The sequence below is a fragment of the Triturus cristatus genome, chromosome 8 (genome assembly GCF_964204655.1).
Source record: "Triturus cristatus chromosome 8, aTriCri1.1, whole genome shotgun sequence".
NCBI lineage: Eukaryota > Metazoa > Chordata > Amphibia > Caudata > Salamandridae > Triturus > Triturus cristatus.
In genome coordinates, this window is record NC_140591.1 from 49,325,596 (window position 1) to 49,345,748 (window position 20,153).

General features: G+C 47.7%; 1 protein-coding gene across 2 annotated transcripts in view; it reads left to right on the forward strand.

Annotated features, from left to right (window-relative positions):
* The first annotated feature begins 8,646 nt into the window (after positions 1 to 8,646).
* Positions 8,647 to 20,153, forward strand: part of LOC146800034 (uncharacterized) — a 153,937-nt gene continuing 142,430 nt past the window's right edge. For both annotated transcript variants that reach the window (XM_085620937.1, XM_085620935.1), the window contains exon 1: positions 8,647 to 8,955. In XM_085620937.1, the coding sequence (XP_085477063.1) occupies positions 8,932 to 8,955 (24 nt within the window). In that variant the 5' untranslated portion in view covers positions 8,647 to 8,931. The remainder of the gene's footprint in view (positions 8,956 to 20,153) is intronic.

The window sequence follows — 20,153 nt, forward strand, 5'->3', positions numbered from 1 at the left end:
TACTAACCAGATTCAGACTTTATTTATTTTTTATTTTATTTGGTCCCTTATATCGCGCACGAATCATCCCCAAGGGGATCTCTCGGCGCTGGAAAAAGAGCTCAGCGGTCAAAAAGGGGAAGAGCAATTAGAAAAGCCATGTTTTAAGCATTTTTTTTAAAATAATGTCAAGTTTGAACATTGGCGAATTGATTCAGGAAGGCTGTTCCATAGCTTGGGGGCCAAGTAAGAAAAGGCACGACCCCTCATCCTTACCTTCCTAATTTTATAATCACACAATGTTTTGCGATTGCTAGATCTAAGCTGCCTTGTGGGCTGATACCATTTAAGTTTATCCGTGAGATAAACCGGCCCCAGTCCAAAACCAGACACAGCATTTTAAACGTGTCCCGTTTCCTTACTGGCAGCCAATGTAGTTGGCGTAGAAGCGGCAGAGAGGGGGTTCGCGCAGGCTTATCAAGAGCAAGGCGGGCAGCGGTATTTTGCACTACCTGCAATTTGGAAAAAAGGTCCTCCCTGATTCCAACCAGTAAGAAGTTGCCATAATCCAGGCGACTCATTAACAGTGCCTGGATGAGGGTCTGTCTAGCACTTAGCGGGATCCAAGGGAATATCTTCCTCAACATCCGCATGGTCCCAAAACAAGAGGAAGCCAGAGTTTTTACTTGAGTCTCCATTGAGAGCTGGTTATCTAAGCTAATCCCCAAGTTCCTCGCACAACTTCTAGGGATGGGGGCTGGACCCAGTTCTGGTGGCCACCAGTCAGGAGTCCAAAGATCCGCAGCTTTGCCAAACAGGAGAATCTCGGTCTTAGAGGAATTTAGTTTTAAAAAATGACTCCTCATCCAGTCAGCGATGTTAATCATACAGGCTGCAAACTTAACTTTCGTTGCGACGGGATCATTTCCGATGTTTATGAACAACTGCGTGTCATTGGCGTATGAGATGGCCTCAAAGCCACAGTTCCTGATGATTGACGCTAGAGGGGCCACATATAGATTGAATAATGTGGGGCTCAAAATAGAGCCCTGTGGCACCCCCTTATCCACCAGTACTGAAGATGACACGCAAGACCCCAATTGGATAGATTGGGATCTATCAGACAAATAGCTCTGAAACCACCTAAAAGCTGAGCCGCCGACACCCACCTCCCTCAATCTACTTAACAGTATACCGTGGGAGATGGTGTCGAAAGCTGCCGACAAGTCCAGCAACACCAGCATGACCGGAGAGTCCCCATCGAGCAGCAGCCTGATAGAATCCGTAACTTCGAGCAGAGCAGCCTCAGTGCTATGTGATGTACGGAACCCTGACTGAGTGGAATCTAATAGCTTATTCACTTCTAAATAGTTAGAAAGATGACAGTTTATAATAGATTCCATGCTTTTAGACCAACAAGGAAGAAGAGAGATAGGTCTATAATTTTGAACCTCTGTGGGGTCAGCTGATACCTTTTTAAGTAGCGGCTTAACACGAGATACCTTCCATTTACTCGGGAAGGTAGCTGTCGCTAACGACATATTACAGATGACTGCCAAAGATTCTGCGAAGATAGGAGACAATTCCTTCATGACCCTAGGTGGCAGAGGATCCAGGAATGATCCTGACTTGGTTTTAGCCAACAAAGCCCCCACCTGAGCAACTGTGATGATAGGAAAGTCATCTAGGCTAGGTGAACAGAAAGCTGGCCTAAGGACCTGACTATCATTGAAATTTTTGTTTCCCTCAAAAGAACGATAAATCGTGTCAATTTTATCGGTAAAATGTGCCGCTAATGCATTACAAAACTCCTGCGTAGCTGGCGGGAGCGAATCATTTGTCCGCAGGCAGGTTAATTCTCTCAAAATCTTGAAGAGTTCCTGTGAAGAGTCCTTGGCCTCCATAATCCGAGTACCTAGGTGAGCTCTCCTAGCCTTATTACAGTTATTTAGATAGGTTCTATGAGCTTCACGATAACTGTCTCTATCTGCTACTGCTTTAGATTTTCTCCATCTTCTTTCTAAGGATCTGGTACTAGCCTTCTCCTTTTTTAAGGCTGCAGTGTACCATAGCGCAGGGGCTGTTCTAGGCGAGATTTGTATCAATTTTACTGGTGCAATCACATCAAGAGCCTCAATAATAGAGCCTTCAACTCTCTCTAGGGCTACATCACAATCAGTCTCGCCAAAAGATGGAAGGGAGTAGTTACAGCTGAAGGAGGAGGCCGTTACTCTTTTCCATGCTCTATGTGGTTCCATGCGCTGCTTAGGTCGTTTAAGCGGCCTCCGAGCATTCCAACGGAAGCGAAGTGCGAAATGGTCTGTCCAGTCCACTTCCATCGGGGGATCCACTCTCAAATCCACCATGTTGGAGAAGATAGTGTCCAAAGTATGGCCGGCCCGATGGGTAGGGCTGGTAACTCTGGAGATGAGCTCAAAGGATTCCATACTTGCAAGCAGACTTGCTGAATCGCCATTGGAAAGAACTTCCAAATGATGATTAAAGTCCCCAACCAATAAGAATTTAGTTGACTGTAATATGAAAGGGGCCAATCTTTCAGAAAGGTCGGTGCAAAAGCCCTTTTTTTCACTGTTTGGAGGATGATAAACTAGGGCTCCTGTCAGTTCAATAGTATGAGCTTGCTGCACTCGGAAAATCAATAGTTCAAGAGAGGGGGAGGAAACCCTATCCAGAATTGTTGCATGGTACGGGGGCGTGTTGCAAAGCCAGACCTCCACCCCTCTTTCCGACTCTGTCCAAACGTATAACAGAGTATTCTCCTGGGAAAGCCATTATTAACGAGGAGATATTTTCATCGTTAAGCCTAGTTTCTGAAAATAAACATAAATCTGGCTTAACGTTATCCAGCAGATCCCAGATTTCAGTGACATGTTTCGGTAAAGAGCATACATTAAGATAGAGACCTTGAATGGCTGATGATTTCCCCCCCAGCTGCTTCTCCCCCTCCTCCCCCGAAGAGAGTCCCGCCAGATAACCTAGCTGACCCTTCTTAAACATACCAGCATATAGAGTAGAGGCAGTGAGTGGACAACTATAGCACGATGAGTCACTCTCCTGAGTAGTCTCACCTATGCCATTTGCCGGTCTCCCCCCCACCAGTTTAGGGACCTTCTGAGCCAGATGTAACAAACTTTCTCGAGAATACACTATCCTCCGGACAGGACATACCTGGTCAGAAGTGTGCGGCATGTCTAGGCAGCCGGCAGTGTACGAGGCACGGACGAGCTTGCCTTGGGCGCGCCTTTGGCGCGACCGCTGCGCGTGTCCGCTGCACGGCCGCTGACGCTAAGGGCTTTATACCCCCGGAAGTCAGAGAAAGGCTATACCGCTAACCTCAACAATGGCGGTCCATGCTCTGCCGATCGGCAATTGAATTCCACCGCAGATGGAGCGATGAGGCAGAGAGACTGCCTGAAGTAAGCAAATGTTTAAAAATTGTAATAGACACAGTGCGTTTTCTCCGCTTTACCAGTTCCCCCCAAATTCCCACATTCAGCAGTATTGTTCAATTAAATTGGACATATACAGTGTTTCATCACGAAAGAAAGAATAATAGAACTTTTAAAAAAAAAGGTATTCAGCATAAAAACAAAAGCGCAGTGCTCTGCCTTTCTTTGACGCGCTAATCAGTATCACTGCTGGAATTTGTCATCATTTTTTGGGGGGGAACATTGTATTTTATTAGAAACGAAATCCGCAAAACATTCAACAAATTGATAAAAATACTTGAAGAGCATCTGGTCGGGCATTACAATATATTGTGGTGGTTCAATTATACATTTACGTGTATTACCTCTAATCGTCTGAGCCATGATCTACAACCGGGGGGTACATATATTCCCTCTGTATGCATTCCATTTACCCCACACCCTCCCCCATTTCTTGGGACACCCTCTATGGACATTTGTAGCCTTTTCTGCCATCATGATCATATCCATGTCACTACACCAGCCTGTCACAGTCGGGGCTTGTGCCGCTCCCCAGTTCCTAGCAATGTTTTGCTTTGCCACCATCATCCCTGTTGTAGCCCACTGTTGGTCTGATTGATCGAGGTCGGTAGGGTCCCATATGTTTAATAGCCAGCATTTAGGAGAGCAGAACCACATTCCCGCTGACTTCCGAGATGATGTCCATTACCGCTGCCCAGTATGACGTGATCCCGGGACATTTCCATACAGTGTGGAAGAACGTGCCTACTCCCTCACAGTTACGCAAACAGTATGGGTCCGAGGCTCTGCCCATCTTGTGCAATGTTACTCTCGTGTAGAATGTCCTATGCAATATTTTTAGTTTGATGAGGCGCATTTTGGAGGAGATCGCTACCTCACCAGGCGATGCTGTTGCGTCTTGCCAGTCTGAGTCATCCACGTCCCCGACCTCAGTCTGCCAGAGCTCTCAGAGTCACGTCAGGGGGTCTGTCTAGTTATTAATACGTTTTCGGTATGTGAGGGAGATCGCCTTCTTTTGTAAATAGTCAGTGAGCAGTCGGTCTTCCAAGGGGGACGATTCAGGGAGTGAATCGGCAGCTGAAAGTGCTGCTTCAAGTGCGTGTTTGACCTGCAGGTATTGAAACCCTTCCTTAGGGGCCATCTCATAGTGTTCTTGTAGGTAAGCAAAGGTGACTACCTTGCCGCCCTTTCATATGTCCCCTATCCAAGAAATTCCTATTTCTGAAACCCTTTACTCTTTCCCAGGGTACCTAGTCTCCCAGTGTCCCACAGTGAGGTATGTTGTGTTAGCTTATCAGCCCATCTGAGGTGTCGTGTCGCTGTGTGCCAGACGTGAATTGTATGCGCGGCAGGTCCCAGAAGCCACCTCGTCTTCCTCTTGTTGTATAGCAGCCTATTTATACCCCCAGGTCCTATGGCCACCTTATCTAAGCGATATGCTGGGTCAGTATCAGGCACATGGAGCCACTGATTGTCGTCAATTGCGTGGCCCAATAGTATGTTCGGATATCAGGCAGCGCAATGCCGCCATCATACCAGCTCCGAATAAGTTTGCACTTGGCAAACCTTGCAGGTTTATTGTCCCAGAGGAGGTTAGTTACTTCGGAGTTAAAATAGGAGTCGGGCACATGATATGGCGTATTGTGAAGGGCATATAGGAACCGAGGCAAATCCATCATTTTAAATAGAGCCGCCTTACCCAGTAGGGTGAGTGGCAGAGTCTTCCAGTGTCGAATATCTTGACGCAGTCTCTGCAGCGGAGGCTTGAAGATTAAGCACCCGGAACTTGTCCAGATCTGACGTCACATAAATCCCAAGGTATTTAAAGCTGTCCGTGACCACCTTGACCGCGCAGCCCCGGTGCAACCTGGGAGGTAAGCCATGCAAAACATAGAGCACAGATTTTCCCTAATTAATTGTGTACCCCGACACTGATCCAAACACTCTGCAGATATCCAGCAGTACGTTTAAGAACCATGCTTGGGGAAGCTATGTATACCAGAACATCGTCCCCGTATAGGGAGATACGGTCCTCCCACCCCTCCCTCCACCTTGACCCCCTGATATCCGGGCTTCTTCTAATCCACACCACCAGGGGCTCCAGGACCAGCGCAAATTGGAGCAGCGATAATGGGCAGCCCTTTCTCGTCCCACGCCCCAGAACAAAGTCCGCTGATATGTGTCCGTTAGCTACTACATGCGCGACAGGGTTGGTGTAGAGGAGACGTACCCAGGAGCAGAACCGAGGCCCAAACCCCAACTGCTGGAGCACTGCAAAGAGGAACGCCCACTCTACAATTTGTCATCATTTAGTTGCTTTTCCCACTATGAAATCTTGCCCCCCAGAGTCCATTCCCTGTACTTGTAACAGGCAGACCAAACAAAGTACAATCCATTTTATACCACTCTGTGAATTTTACTCTAATTTTAGACGTCACTATTTAAAACCCCTTGTTTAATACCAAAACGTTAGATCTCTTACAGCTGCTTTAAAATGTATGCTTTATCTTAATGATAATGGGGTTTGTATTAATGTTGCACTTTTTTTTCAAGCAATAAATGCACGGAAAAGTATTTCCTTCTAAAATGATGAAAATACAAAGTATCTGCCAAGGAATAATTGTTCAAATAAACTTGTTAGAAAGTTGTTTGGCCAATTTTAAGCATAGTCTTCTTCTTTGTAACATGTGTGTTTTTATTATTGTAATTGAGTTTATGGTTGTTTATACATACCGAAAAAAGCTTTTTTTTTTTAATGATTTGACAGCTCTTTATTTGCAGATCATATGGTGTTGTCTTCTTTTCGCCATCCTTCTTTTTAAGGTCTATTTCTGCACTATGTCACAGAGCCATGCAGTGTGCAGCTTCCAACCTGCTTGTTATAGCGCTGCGCAGGGCCTTCAGAGTGGTGTGCGGTTTTCGGCACTCCCTGCGGGGTTTTGCGGGTGTCAGTGGCGGAGCTGCAGAGGAGCCTTCCCCTCAGAATGCCAAGCCCCTTGTGTTCTCTGGTATCCAGCCTACAGGTATTCCTCACCTGGGCAACTACCTGGGGGCCATCGAGAGCTGGGTGCAGCTGCAGGAGCAGTTCAGCAGGGTCTTGTACAGCATTGTGGACCTGCACTCGGTTACCATCCCACAAGACCCCTCTACCTTGCGGCAGAGCGTGCTCTAGAGGACTGCTTGCCTGCTAGCGTGTGGTATTGACCCTGAGAAGTCCATACTATTCCAGCAATCTGAGGTGTCAGAACACGCAGAACTGGCCTGGATTCTGGGGTGCCTGACATCCATACCACGTGTACGACACCTGCCTCAGTGGAAGAATCTGAAAACTATCACCCATTGGATCTATGTGCTCAAACAGCAGCCCTTTGGGCCTCACCCTTCTGGGCCTATCTTTCTATCCCCTGTAGCTTCTCCATAGAGAGCTCTGCGGATGGAACAGATGCCTTTCTGTTTCTGCCTGAGGATGCCACGCCAATTACCCACATACCGACCATCACCAGGTGTGCAATCTGTTTGTCACAAGAACACAGGAAAGTGGACTGCGAGGACTGCCGATCATTTCAGTAGATGAAAACTCTACGAGACCTGAAGGGCACGCCACAGCGGAAAGAGGTCGTCGACATGGCCGACATCTTCCTGACACTAGGATGTCGAGGAAAAGGAGGAGAAGGAACTCCATGACACCTCTGCGGCATAGCAAGAGGCTTTTTCCCATTCGGAGGCGGAGAGGGTGATTTGAGCCGGGTGTTGTTGTAAAACTCCCACGACTATACAGCACTCCCTCCTCTAACCACGAGGCCCTTGAGACATGATGGCGCCATTGCGGGGGGCCCGAGTCACTGGAGCTGCTGCAAGACTCAGGAGTAGCCGTACTTAAACTCCAATCTCCGTAACTAATGTTGCCTGGCCTCCACATGTTAAGGACTTCTCCCCCGGGACCCTTTTCAAACAATTTCAGACAAGAATTGGGGCAGTAGACCTAGCAATTTGGCCGATGCCCGGTGGAGCTACCTAGTTAGCTATAGAGGAGATTGGCTGTGGATCACCCCATTCGGCCGTCACCTACCCAGCTGGACACTGGACAGACTTTCTTGCGACAAATCAACCGGCTTGTTTGACTTTCACTTTATCTTTTTGATTCTCCTGAATTACTTTCCCCCTTGCCGGTCTTTCCTGACCTGATCTTCATTCCAACCCCATTTTACTCTTCCCCTCTGACTTCTATACCCCATAGGATGGGTGCATATGTTAAGCTATGCTCTAGTAACTCATGCTACTGTGTAACTCAGTTTTTTTCCCTCTGTTATACTAACGTAATTTTGTAACTTGCTAATCCTCATGTAAAGCGCTCTGATACCTCCGGCTCTAGCCAGCGCTATTTAAAACTCTGCAAATAAAAAAATAAAAAATATTCTGAAACCATACATGGTCTCCAGGCTCACCTTCCAAGTTCAGCTATGGCTATCCTAGGGAATTTCACTATTACCATTCGGGAGCCTGCAAAAGATCCTTGAGAAGGAATCAGATACCAATTTTGAAATCATCAAGAACCTGCTCATATTTATTGTAAGTAACTAGACGCTCATTTGCAAGCCTTCCTCGAATCATCGGGCACAAGTTTCCAAGCTCTGCCATGGCTTCAGGAGCAGGGTGGTGGCGAATGTGTTGGATGCTCATCCGACGGCTCCGGGCCGGCTTCGGAACAGGCCCTAGCCGTCCACCGCAGCTCACACCTGCCCTTCGCCCAGGGGTGGTCTGGGGAGCACGTGGTGCCCCGCAGACAGGGAGCCCGGCCGCAGGGATCACTGGGCGGTTCCTTCACACGTCTGACCCTTGCCTCCAACGTGAGCCGTTCTGGCCTTTTGGTGAAGGGGATGACAGAGCTACAATATTAGTTTAGTGTCCTGTAATGAGATGACAGACTGTGGGGAACAGCGACGGGCAGCTCTACACACATAGGAAATGCCACTGAAAAATATAGCTCCCGCGTCCCGCTCTATCTTTCTTTATTACACACTTTATGAGCAACACCTCCTTCTGCGCATGCGCTTCTGGACAGTTACATTACGGAAGAGTAAATTGTGTGTCCATAGGCGGATTGACAGGATTTTTAAATGCACTGTGCGCATGCGTAGATGAAGAGTACTTATCTCTCGCACTGTCTACACATGCGCTGAAGAAGTAACACTGCCTAGTAGTGATTCGCACATGCTCAGAAGTCATTTAATTATTCCGTGCATGCGCGAAGTCGGTCTCCTCCCTATTTTATTTTGGAGAGGACCGTATTTTACACTTACATTATTTTTTTAAATGGGGGGCTCTCCGTGCAGTTAGTTATCATAATAGTGAGGCAGGAGCTCGCTGTTGGTCTTTGCTGTATCAAGGCGTATTTATTGGAAGCGTTACTGATTACCCACCGTCCAGCCACAGCAGGTACTCCTGCTTCACCTTTGAACTTACAAAGAACATCAGGACAAACATGGACCACAGGGACTCGGACAACGTGAGTAATGTGGTGCAAAATCTTTGTATAAAGGAAGCCTGTCTTTGTAATAAAGGAAGCCTGTCTTTGTAATAGAGGAGGAAGCCTGTCTTTCTAATAAAGGAAGCCTGTCTTTGTAATAGACGAGGAAGCCTGTCTTTGTAATAGAGGAAGCCTGTCTTTGTAATAAAGGAAGCCTGTCTTTGTAATAAAGGAAGCCTGCCTTTGTAATAGAAGAGGAAGCCTGCCTTTGTAATAGAGGAGGAAGCCTGCCTTTGTAATAGAGGAGGAAGCCTGCCTTTGTAATAGAGGAGGAAGCCTGCCTTTGTAATAGAGGAGGAAGCCTGCCTTTGTAATAGAGGAGGAAGCCTGTCTTTGTGATAGAGGAAGCCTGTCTTTGTAATAAAGGAAGCCTGTCTATGGATTACAAACATACCCAGTGCATCATGTAGTCTGATAATTTAGTTGTTGAGGTGACTACCGGTTTACAACATTCAATGCCATATTTATTTGTAGTCACCGAAGCATGCCATAACCGGCTTTAAGTGTTCTTCCGTTCCATTGGATGGCTGACAGGCTGGTTATCCCTTGGCAGGTTTTTATTCCCTCCTCTGCAGCTCACAACTGACATTAGAAGAGAGCGTTGTGCAGGTGGCACACTTTCACTTTACCTAATAAAGGGACTGTTTGGACTCTTTTAGTCTTGTGCCACCTAGTGGTGGTGCTGCCAGGCGTCCGCCTTATCTCTCCTCGTGGAAGCACGTTTCCTGCCCGAGATCAGTAGGAGGAACCTTTATTAAGGTGTAAGAACGTATAATGTAAACGGTATAATTATGGGGAGCCAGTGGTCTCAGTTTTGGGGACATGGTGCTCGCGTGTTTGCACCTAGCCTGCACCATGACGGCTTTTTATTTTTTAGCTTGCCCGTTTTTAGCAGCTATTAAAGTACTACTTGACACACCAATTTTAGCAAAGAAAAGGGAGGTGGAGGTTGGAGGAAGGGCATGATGTGTACAGAGATAATGATTTGTATTCACCTTCACTGTGGTGATCCAGTGGACATTTCGCGGTAATTTCTCAATGCAAAACCTCATTTACTTCTAATTTACCTCTGTAAAGGTGTTGGACCCTTGCCACCGTGTATTACCTTCAGGAGACTTTCCATAAACATGAAAAATCAAAAATGCAATTAATATTTAAGCCAATAAAGAGAGTTGTGAGTATTTTAAAGGGTTTTATTTTCTAGTTAAAAGTTAAGGTTCTCTGACCCTTTATTCATTAGTCAAATATCCATCAGGTTACAGAATTGAAAATCGGAAAAATAGAATTTATACAAAACATATTATAGGTTGCATACAAAGCACTCCATAAAGGAGGAAAAACCCTTATTCTTATGTCAGTCAGAACCCTTTAAAGAGTTTCAGGAAAAATATAATTCAAGAGTGAGTTTGCAAGGTTAATTAATAATTGGCAAAAATCTCCCATAAAGAGAAATAAATGCACAAGACAAATCTTTTTCAAACTAGTTAATTAGTCAAAGCATAAACTTAGAGTTTTAGCATCTAAATCTAAACCTGTTTCAGTGCGACCCTTGACCTTGCCTGTTAGGTCGCCCCCCCGCTGCAGTTCCACCTGCACCCCCGCTGACGCCTACTGCCGCCGCTGAAGTCGAGGCCCTCCACCACCCGCAGGCTACCACCTGCACCTCATCCCTGGTGGCCAGTGCTGGCCTTAGGTTTGTATCTGCTCTCTGTTGCCTGTAACTCTGTCTGCCCGTCTCTCTCCTGTACTCCGCTGCCCTCGTTCAGTACACCCGTTCCTCTTCTGTACCCCCCTGCCCCCCGCTCGCTGCTTTACTTATGTGCCCCCTTTTTTGATTCTGTACCCCTTTACTTCTGTGCCCCCTTTTTTGATTCTGTACCCCTTTGCCTTGTCTCCTTCCCGCGACCGCTCCGCTTCCCTGCTCCAGTCCCTGCCGCTGCTTCCCCTGCGGCCCCGCCCCCTCCGCGCCCTTTCGCTGCCCCTGACACATGCCTCCCGCCTCCCAGCTGCTCCTCCCTCCCCACCTCCCCATATATGGCAGCCGCTGCGCTTCAGGCAAGCCCGTCCGCGCCTGGACCGCGCCCAGCGCCAGAACCCCTGCCCCCCGCACCAGCCATGAAGACTGCCTCTGCTACGACGCCAACTCCCTCGTCGCTCTCAATCCAGGAAGAACCCACACATGCTGCAAGGTTGCCCCGAAGCGCACCCACGGTCCCTTCGCCTGCCGGAACTGCAGCTTCTCCTGCCTCGAAGGCGCCGAGACACCCGCAACGACGGAACCCAACCAGCTCAGATGCATCCTGATCAACACCCGCTCCGCACGCAAACACGCCGTCGAGCTATGGGACCTACTCGACACCGCATCCCCGGACGTCGCCTTCCTGACCGAGACCTGAATGAACGAAACCTCCTCTCCAGACATCTCCATAGCCATCCCTGACGGGTACGAGATCACCCGCAGAGACCGCACCAACGGAGCCGGAGGAGGAATCGCCATCATCCACAAGAACACCATCAGGGTTTCAACAAACACCAACGACACTCTCAGCACCGCCGAACACATGCACTTCCAGATCCACACGGACCCCAAGACCACCCTAAGAGGCACCCTCGTCTACAGACCGCCAGGACCCCGGCCACAATTCTGCGACTCCATCGCCGACCTCATCAGCACGCCCGCGCTGACCTCCACAGACTACATCCTCCTCAGAGACCTGAACTATCATCTGGAGAACAACAACAACAACAACTGCTCCACCCTGATCGACATCCTAGCCAACCTCGGACTAAAACAGCTCGTCACAACGCCGACCCACATCGCTGGTCACTCGCTTAATGCCATCTTCTCCTCAAGCCCCCACGTCGCCTTCATCCACGCCTCCATACGGTTTCCGGTTTTGTTTTGATGGCTGACGGTGGGTCCGAACACGAGAACTCGGCGTCTTACAGGGGCAGTCACGGAGCAATGTTTATATAAATTGCTTGGGATATTCACCTATCGTAGTGAATCCGTGTGTGCGTTACAAAACGCTTGAATGAAATTTCCGTGAACTGTGGACATAATTGCTGTTCATCCATCTAAAAATTGAGATGAGTGGAAGAATTCATATTTTGTATATACTGGAACTTTAAGAGGATGTTTCTTATGATTGTCAAAGCTAATCAAGCTGGGAACATTTTTCACCAATGACTGACCTAAGAGTGGACTAGTTACGAATTGTGCCCTGAGGAAGCCCGTTGTCGGGCGAAACGCGTTGGCTGTTTTGCTGCTGCTATATATGATCGTCGTGCAACATTAAAGAAAATAGTTTTGTATCAATGAAGAATTTAGACTCGAGTGTCTATTGTATAGTTTCTACACATTTTTGAGTTTTTGCCTCTCTTTGTGCTATTGATATGCACGCCTCCATACTCACCTGGACAGACCACCACTGCATCCACTTCTCCTTCCGAAAACCCCTCACACACCACCGCACCCCACAGATCACCCACCGCTGCTGGGGCAAAGTCACTGAAGAACAACTACAGACAAACCTCGCACTCAACCCACGGACCAACCCCGACAATGGTGCACTCACCCTCAGACGCTGGATGGACGACTGCGCCAACACCTTAGCCCCGCTGAAAAAGCCCACCAACAGAGACACCAGCAAAAGAGCCAGCTGGTTCACCCCCGGAACTCCTAGCTTCAAAGCGCACCTGCCGGATATTGGAGAACAAATGGCACAGCGATAAGATGCCGGACAGCCGAACTGCCCACAAAGACGCCATCCGCAACCACCACCACCTTATCAGGACCGCCAAAAGGACTTCCTTCAATTACCTCCTTGACAACAGCGCACACAACAGCAAGGAGCTCTTCAACATCGTGAAGGAACTCTCCAACCCCAGCTCCAGCGCCAACGACATCTCGCCATCGCAAGCCCTGTGCGACTCCCTCGCCGCCACCTTTCACCGAAAGATCACCGACATCCATGACAGTTTCAACCCCCGGACGACCCCCACAGGCCTCGACACGCCGGACCCACCGCACCCCACCGACCACGACTCCCTGACAACCTGGGCCAACGTGAGCATCGAGGACACAATCAAAACCATGGGCACAATCCACTCCGGATCCCCCGTCTGACCCTCTCCCACACCACATCTTCAACAAAGCCGGCAGTTCCATCGCACCCCACCTGCGCAACATCATCAACCTTTCCTTCGAGACCGCTACCTTCCCTGAGAGCTGGAAGCACGCAGAGATCAACGCCCTACTGAAGAAACCCAAGGCGGATCCGAGCGATCTCAAGAACGTCCGGCCCATCTCCCTGCTTCCGTTCCCAGCAAAGGTCTTTGAGAAGATAGTTAACATCCAGCTCTCCCTTCACCTCGAAGACAACAGCATCCTGGACCCCTCCCAATCGGGATTCCGCACCAACCACAGCACCGAGACTGCCCTTATTGCCGCCACAGACGACATCAGGATCCTGCTAGACAACGGCGAGACGGCGGCCCTCATCCTCCTGGATCTCTCCGCCGCCTTCGACACCGTCTGCCACCGCACACTACACACGCGCCTCCACGACGCAGGGATCCGAGACAAGGCCCTGGACTGGACCACCTCCTTCCTCTCTGGCAGAACTCTGAGAGTCCGCCTCCCACTGTTCCGGTCCGAAGCCTCCGAGATCATCTGCGGCGTCCCACAGGGATCCTCCTTCAGCCCAACGCTGTTCAACGTCTTCTACGGCACCACTAGCATGCATAGCACGACCTCAACATAATCTCCTACGCCGACGACACGCAGCTGATCCTCTCCCTCACCAAGGACCCCCTAACCGCCAACTCCAACCTCCACCAGGGAATGAAGGCCGTCGCCGACTGGATGAAGGAAAGCCGACTTAAGCTGAACTCGGACAAGACGGAGATCCTCATCCTCGGGCCCAACCCCTTCGCATGGGACGACTCCTGGTGGCTCCTACCAACCACGCACGCAACCTGGGAGTCACCCTCGACTCGAAACTCACCATGACCAAACAAGTCAACGCAGTCTCCTCCACCTGCTTCAACACCCTCCGTATGCTCCGCAAGATCTACAGATGGATCCCAACAAACACGAGGAAAACAGTCACCCAGGCCCTAGTCAGGAGCAGACTCGACTACGGAAACGCCCTCTACGCCGGAGCCTCACCCAAGCTCATCAACAGACTGCAAAGAATCCCGAACGCCTCTGCACGCCTAATCCTCGACGTCCCGCGCCGCGACCACATCTCCCCCACCTGAGGAACCTGCACTGTCTCACCGTCGACAAAAGAATCTCCTTCAAGCTCCTGGTCCACGCACACAAGGCACTCCACAAAACCGGCCCAGCCTATCTCAACAGCCGACTCTCCTTCTACGTACCCAACAGGAAACTCCGCTCCGCTGACCACGCCCTGGCCACGGTCCCGCGCATCCGTAGAACCACAACCGGAGGCAGGTCCTTCTCCCACCACGCTGCCAAGACCTGGAACACCCTCCCCCTCAACCTTCAACAAACCGAAGACCTTCTGACCTTCAGGAAACGACTCAAGACCTGGCTCTTCGACCAGTAGCAGCAGCACTCCCCCAACCCTCCCCCCCCCCCCCCCCCCAGCACCTTGAAACCCTCACGGGTAAGTAGTGCACTTTACAAATGATCTGATTGATTGATTGATCAGCTGTACTCTCTGCCCTGGTCTGTTCAATCTGCCTCTCTGTGCTTCACAGAGACAGACAGGCCGCCCTTCACAAGACCACAGAGGAATGTGATCTGCCTTGCCAAAAATATGATGTGCAAGGACTCTCTGGATAAAAATATGAGCAAGAACCCCCACCTCCCTCTGTCTCTCCTCCGACGCATTCTCCTCCCAGGCTGCACCCGCGACGTTCACGTACCTAACCCATATGATGTCTGGTCTCCTCTGTTCCCTCTCCTCCTATCTCTTCTAGCCCTAAAAGCTGACATGCCCCCTAAGGGACTTAATGCTAAGAACAAAATACATAATATGTATCAGTAAGAACATTTCCTGCAGCTAAATGTATCTCTCAATTTCCTGTCTCTTTCACATAGCACACAGGAATGACACTTTACAACAAACACTGGTACATTGGCACGATAACAAGAATGTACAGTTCACTGTGGCCTTGACCCATGTGTCTTCACTTGAGGCAAGCTGGTTCTGTGCATGCGTCTCTCATTCCGTACAATTCTCAGCCCTGCTGGATTTCCAGGCAGCCATTTTATGGTAGGTCAAAACAAAACCAACACAAAAGAGTATTAATTTATGAAATAAAACCCATTATGTTTATCTCCCCCATACTAGTACCCTGTATTAGTTATTACCTAGCAAAAGCTATTAATTTAAAGCAGCTTTTGTATTATTTGTGCACAGCATGCAAAAACGTGCAATGAATAACATAGCATAAACATGCACCAGTTCACATTTTCAAAGCGCAGGCAGTTAACTCATACTTATAGCAACATGCTCTAATGTTTTAGATAGGTTTTCATGCAAAATGCTTTTGCCCCACGTGTAGTGTTGGTTGATTAATTAATACACATTATAAAAAGATGTGTTATGAACTGAATATGCATTGTCTAAATATGCAACAAAGCCAGAGTCTATTGAGACGGGAAGAGGGAGTGTAGATTATAGGGGAAAGGAGCTGGGAGGAGAGAACACATTCCATTTTATCTTCAAAGCTAAAAAGGAAAACTGCAATCACGAGTTTCTGTACCCTGCTAAAACGCATGTTAATTCAGCACAAGCACTTCAGACCGAAAGCATTTTGACCAGGCCTCATTTTACGTCTTTCACTTTGCATGCACCAAAAGTGCCCCTTTTACAAAGCATTTGAATAGGCCTCATTTCATATTTCATGTGCCATGTGTTTTCACTTGCACCAAAATATACGTGCCAATTTAAATGCAGTCTGTCTGAAACACAAAACGAAGCAATGCTTAATCTTGGGAAATCTGGCTCTATCAGTGTTGTTGTTATTGTTATTGTTATTGTTATTTTGGATTTATATCGCGCCCAATCACCTACAGGTCTCTAGGCGCGCGGAAATCGATGGTGACAGACGACAAACTCGGCAAACACAGAATGAGAGGCACTTTTTGATCTAATTTACTCCCAGGGTTCTTTTAAACAGCAATGTTTTTAGCGTCCTTCTAAATCGCAGAAGATTCCCCTCCCTGCGCATCACCTCAGGCAGTGTGTTCCATAGCTGAGGGACTAATACAGAGAAGGCTCTTCCTCCCTTAGTTACAAGTTTGTAACGGGGGCAGACCAAAAGCTGAGAGTCTGAGGATCTAAGTGTTCTCACTGGACTGTACACCGCCAGACGCTCAGTGATGTAAGCTGGTGCCTGACCATAGATTGCCTTATGGACTGTGCATACGTTTTTGAATTCCACGCGCTCTTTAATGGGGAGCCAATGCAAGCTGTGTAACAGGGGAGAGGTCTTAGTTCTCCTTGGGAGTCTAAAAATTAGTCGTGCAGCATCATTCATCACGACCTGCAGCCTGTTAGTAAGAGTTTTGGGTAGGCCAAGGTAGAGAGCGTTTCCGTAGTCTATCCTTGAGATGACAGTTGCTGCTACAATTGAGCGCATCATTGACTGGGAGAGGACCGGGGTTAACTTTCGTAGCTGTCGGATGATGTTTGTACAGCTCCCCACCACAGATGAAATTTGACTGGCCATTGACAAGTCGCAATCCAGTTTGATCCCCAAACTCTTTACGTTCATGCTTGGTTTTGGAGCAGGGCCCAACTCAGCTGGCCAATAGAGGTCACTCCAGGGTGAGGCGGTAGAAGGAATCACCAATACCTCGGTCTTGTCTGGATTGATCTTTAATAGGTTTCCAGTCATCCATTGCACAGTGTACCTCAATATGTTCTGGGCATTGAGTTGTGCGGTACTTGAATTATCGACACTCAGCAACAGCTGAGTGTCGTCCGCGTAGTTAAAGACTCTGCAGCCCCTACTGGCCAGTGATGCAATCAGCGGTTGTAGGTAGATATTAAATAACAGTGGGGATAGGGCAGAGCCCTGTGGCACCCCGCATTCCAGGGTCCCCACCTCAGATGTGTGTTCCCCCAGTTGTATCCTTTGCGTTCTTCCCAAAAGGAAGGATTGCAACCACTTAAAGGCCAGACCTTTGATCCCAAAGTCTCTCAATCTCTCCAAAAGCAAGGCATGACTGACCGTATCGAACGCCGCTGATAGATCTAACAGAATCAGGGCGCTCGGTTTCTTATGGTCAGCCATGCCTCTTAATTCATCCAGCACCGAGAGCATCACCAACTCGGTGCTGTGATGAGCTCGAAATCCTGCCTGCCGCTCATGGAGTAGGTGGTGAGATTCCAGATACAGGGACAGGGATTTTAATACATGTTGTTCAAGTATTTTGGAGAGGAAAGGCAGTTGGGAAATAGGCCTGTAGTTCTTTAGCACTGCAGGATCCGCACCGGGTTTCTTCAGCAGTGGCCTTACACGTGCCTCCTTGAATTCCACCGGTATATACCCTGTTTCCAGAGATCTATTGAGGAGAGACATGATACATTTCTCCAATAGAGGACGGGCTACACGAAAGACGCTGGGTGGGCACGGATCCGCTGGAGAGCCAGATTTAGTTTTTCCCATCAGTTTCTCCAGACTCAACTCATCCAGCTCTGGAAATGCTGTAATAGTACAGCCAGCTAGATTATGCGAGGTTGAAGTTGTGGCAGTTCCGTTTAACAACCCACTCTTTATTTCCGTGATAATGGCCTTCACTTTTTCTAGAAAGTACGCCTGAAAGGAGTTACAGTCTATAGGGGACTTGGAATTGTCAGATTTTTTGCTTAGCTCTGACAGGATTTTAAAAGTCTCTTTCTGAATGTTGGCTGCCTTATTTAGCCGGGACTCATAATATTCCGCTTTAGCTAGAGCGGTAAGCTTTTTATAAGAATTAAGGGAGGCTTTGTAGAGGCTTCTAGCTGTGTCTTGCTTGGTTTTCCTCCAACCCCTTTCCAAGGCTCTGAGCTTTCTTTTATGTTCCCTTAATAGAGGCGTGAACCAGGGAGCCCCCTTACCAGCACCCCTTATCAGCTGTGTTTTTACTGGCGCTATTTGGTCGATGGCCTGGGCCAGGCTCTGTATTAGACCCGTATATTCTTGGTCCAGACTACGTTCCAAATTTGAGGATTGATTCAATGGCAGTAGTACCTTAGTTAAGGCCATTAAATCAACATCGGTCCAATTACGGGTACTCCTGGTTTCTGATGATGTAATATGTATATGGCCATCAATGGGTATCTTACAAGAGACTAGATGGTGATCTGACCATATGCAGTGAGTAACATCTTTAAGAGTGACATTTGTGTCTGTCGTCCACACAAGGTCAAGAATATGGCCTTTAATGTGTGTGGGAGTGTCGACAAGTTGTGTAAAACTCAGGGCGGTCATCATAATATCCAATTGTCGTGTGGCCAAGTCCCGGTGGGGGTTATCCCAATGCAAATTAAAATCTCCTGTCACCAAGATTTTCGTGTATCGGGTACACAGGTCCGACATGATGGGTCCGAAAAGGTCGTAGAAAAGCGGGGTAGACTTTGGTGGGCGGTATACTGACAGAATCACCCAGCAGGCATTAGACATTATTAACTTTACCCCAAGCAAGTCAGATAAATCCACTGATTCAGATAACAGTAGCTCGACTGACAGGCTCTTTTTATAGAGGATACCTTTATTTAGTTATTTATTTATTTGAAAGGTTTTATAAAGCGCAAACATGACCCTTATGGGTATCAGAGCACTGTACAAAGTGTCGAAAGCAAGAATAAAACAACACAATGGAACAAATGCAGTTGTGAAGTAATCACAAGGTCAAACAAAGGGGGAACAATCAGGTCAAGGGGCAGGAGAGCAAGAATAAAACAACACAATGGAACAAATGCAGTTGTGAAGTATTCACAAGGTCAAACAAAGGGGGAACAATCAGGTCAAGGGGCAGGAGAGTCAGCCCGATCAGAGGGGCCATTACAGTTTCGGCTTGACCATAGAACGATATAACAACGATATAACAAGTAAACGGAAAGCAAAAATTCAAACAACACGTAATAAAAGAAGTATCAAATCCTGGTAGAGAGGAGTCTAGGGAAGGTAAGTCAGGTTAATGTTGTTGGTGTTCACTCAAGATTAGCCATTTGAACTGTTTCTTGAAAGATGCAGTGGATGGGTTTGATCTGATCTCTGGAGGAAGAGCGTTCCAAATTCTTGGAGCAAGACCAGTGAAAGCACGATTGTAAGTTCTTTTCTTTTTGAATTAGAACTTTCCTTTAATAATGAAAGTTGCATGTTTTGTTTTTGATTTCTCTCCTGTACTATTTGTTGTGCCACTGCAGACCTTATCACCCTCTACACTTTGAAATGTACAATTTACATTGATGGCACTCAACTATCGCTCACTCTAATTGCTCATTTAACAAAAGAATGGCCCTGCCGTGCCTTTGACACACTCTGTATCGAGTGTCAGGCTTCTAGTGGCTTAACAGGCTTTAAACCAACATCCTCTTCACTGAATATCTGTAGGTCACCTAAACCCCTTTCATCTCTCTGTATTTTTCACGCTCTTAACCCTTGCCTAGTCAACAGATTCAGTAATCTTTGCTTCTAAGTGAACTCATCCCGATAGTCCCATCTTATGTGATCATTTTCTTGCAAGTTTATTTTAATCCACTTAGATTGGGTCTTGTTAGTTTGGGTCCTACTAATTGGCAAACTAGAACATTGGAGCATTGTGTGTGAAGGCTTTAGAAGAGAAAGCAAAACTAACTGCTAATGGCACAAAGCAGGATGTTCAAGACTGTCTCTGAGCCTTTTGTAGGGAGACTATATAAGCGTTCCTGTCTGCCACCCTCTATTAAACTCTTACGAATAACCGAAAATTAAGATTTAAGCGATAATAGAAACTCTACAGGGAAATCCAAGCCCTGAAACATGAAATTAAGGTTGCAAAGCATCCACCTAAAATTCATGCAACTGCTGAAAAAATGATGTCCCACAAAGCTTTTGTTTTATTCAGTTTATCCAGTTTCATGGAACAGCCACTGGGTCAGACACAATTTATAATGGGCCACCAGTGTCAAACAATTTAGATGTAGTTATAAAATGTATCAACCTTTTTG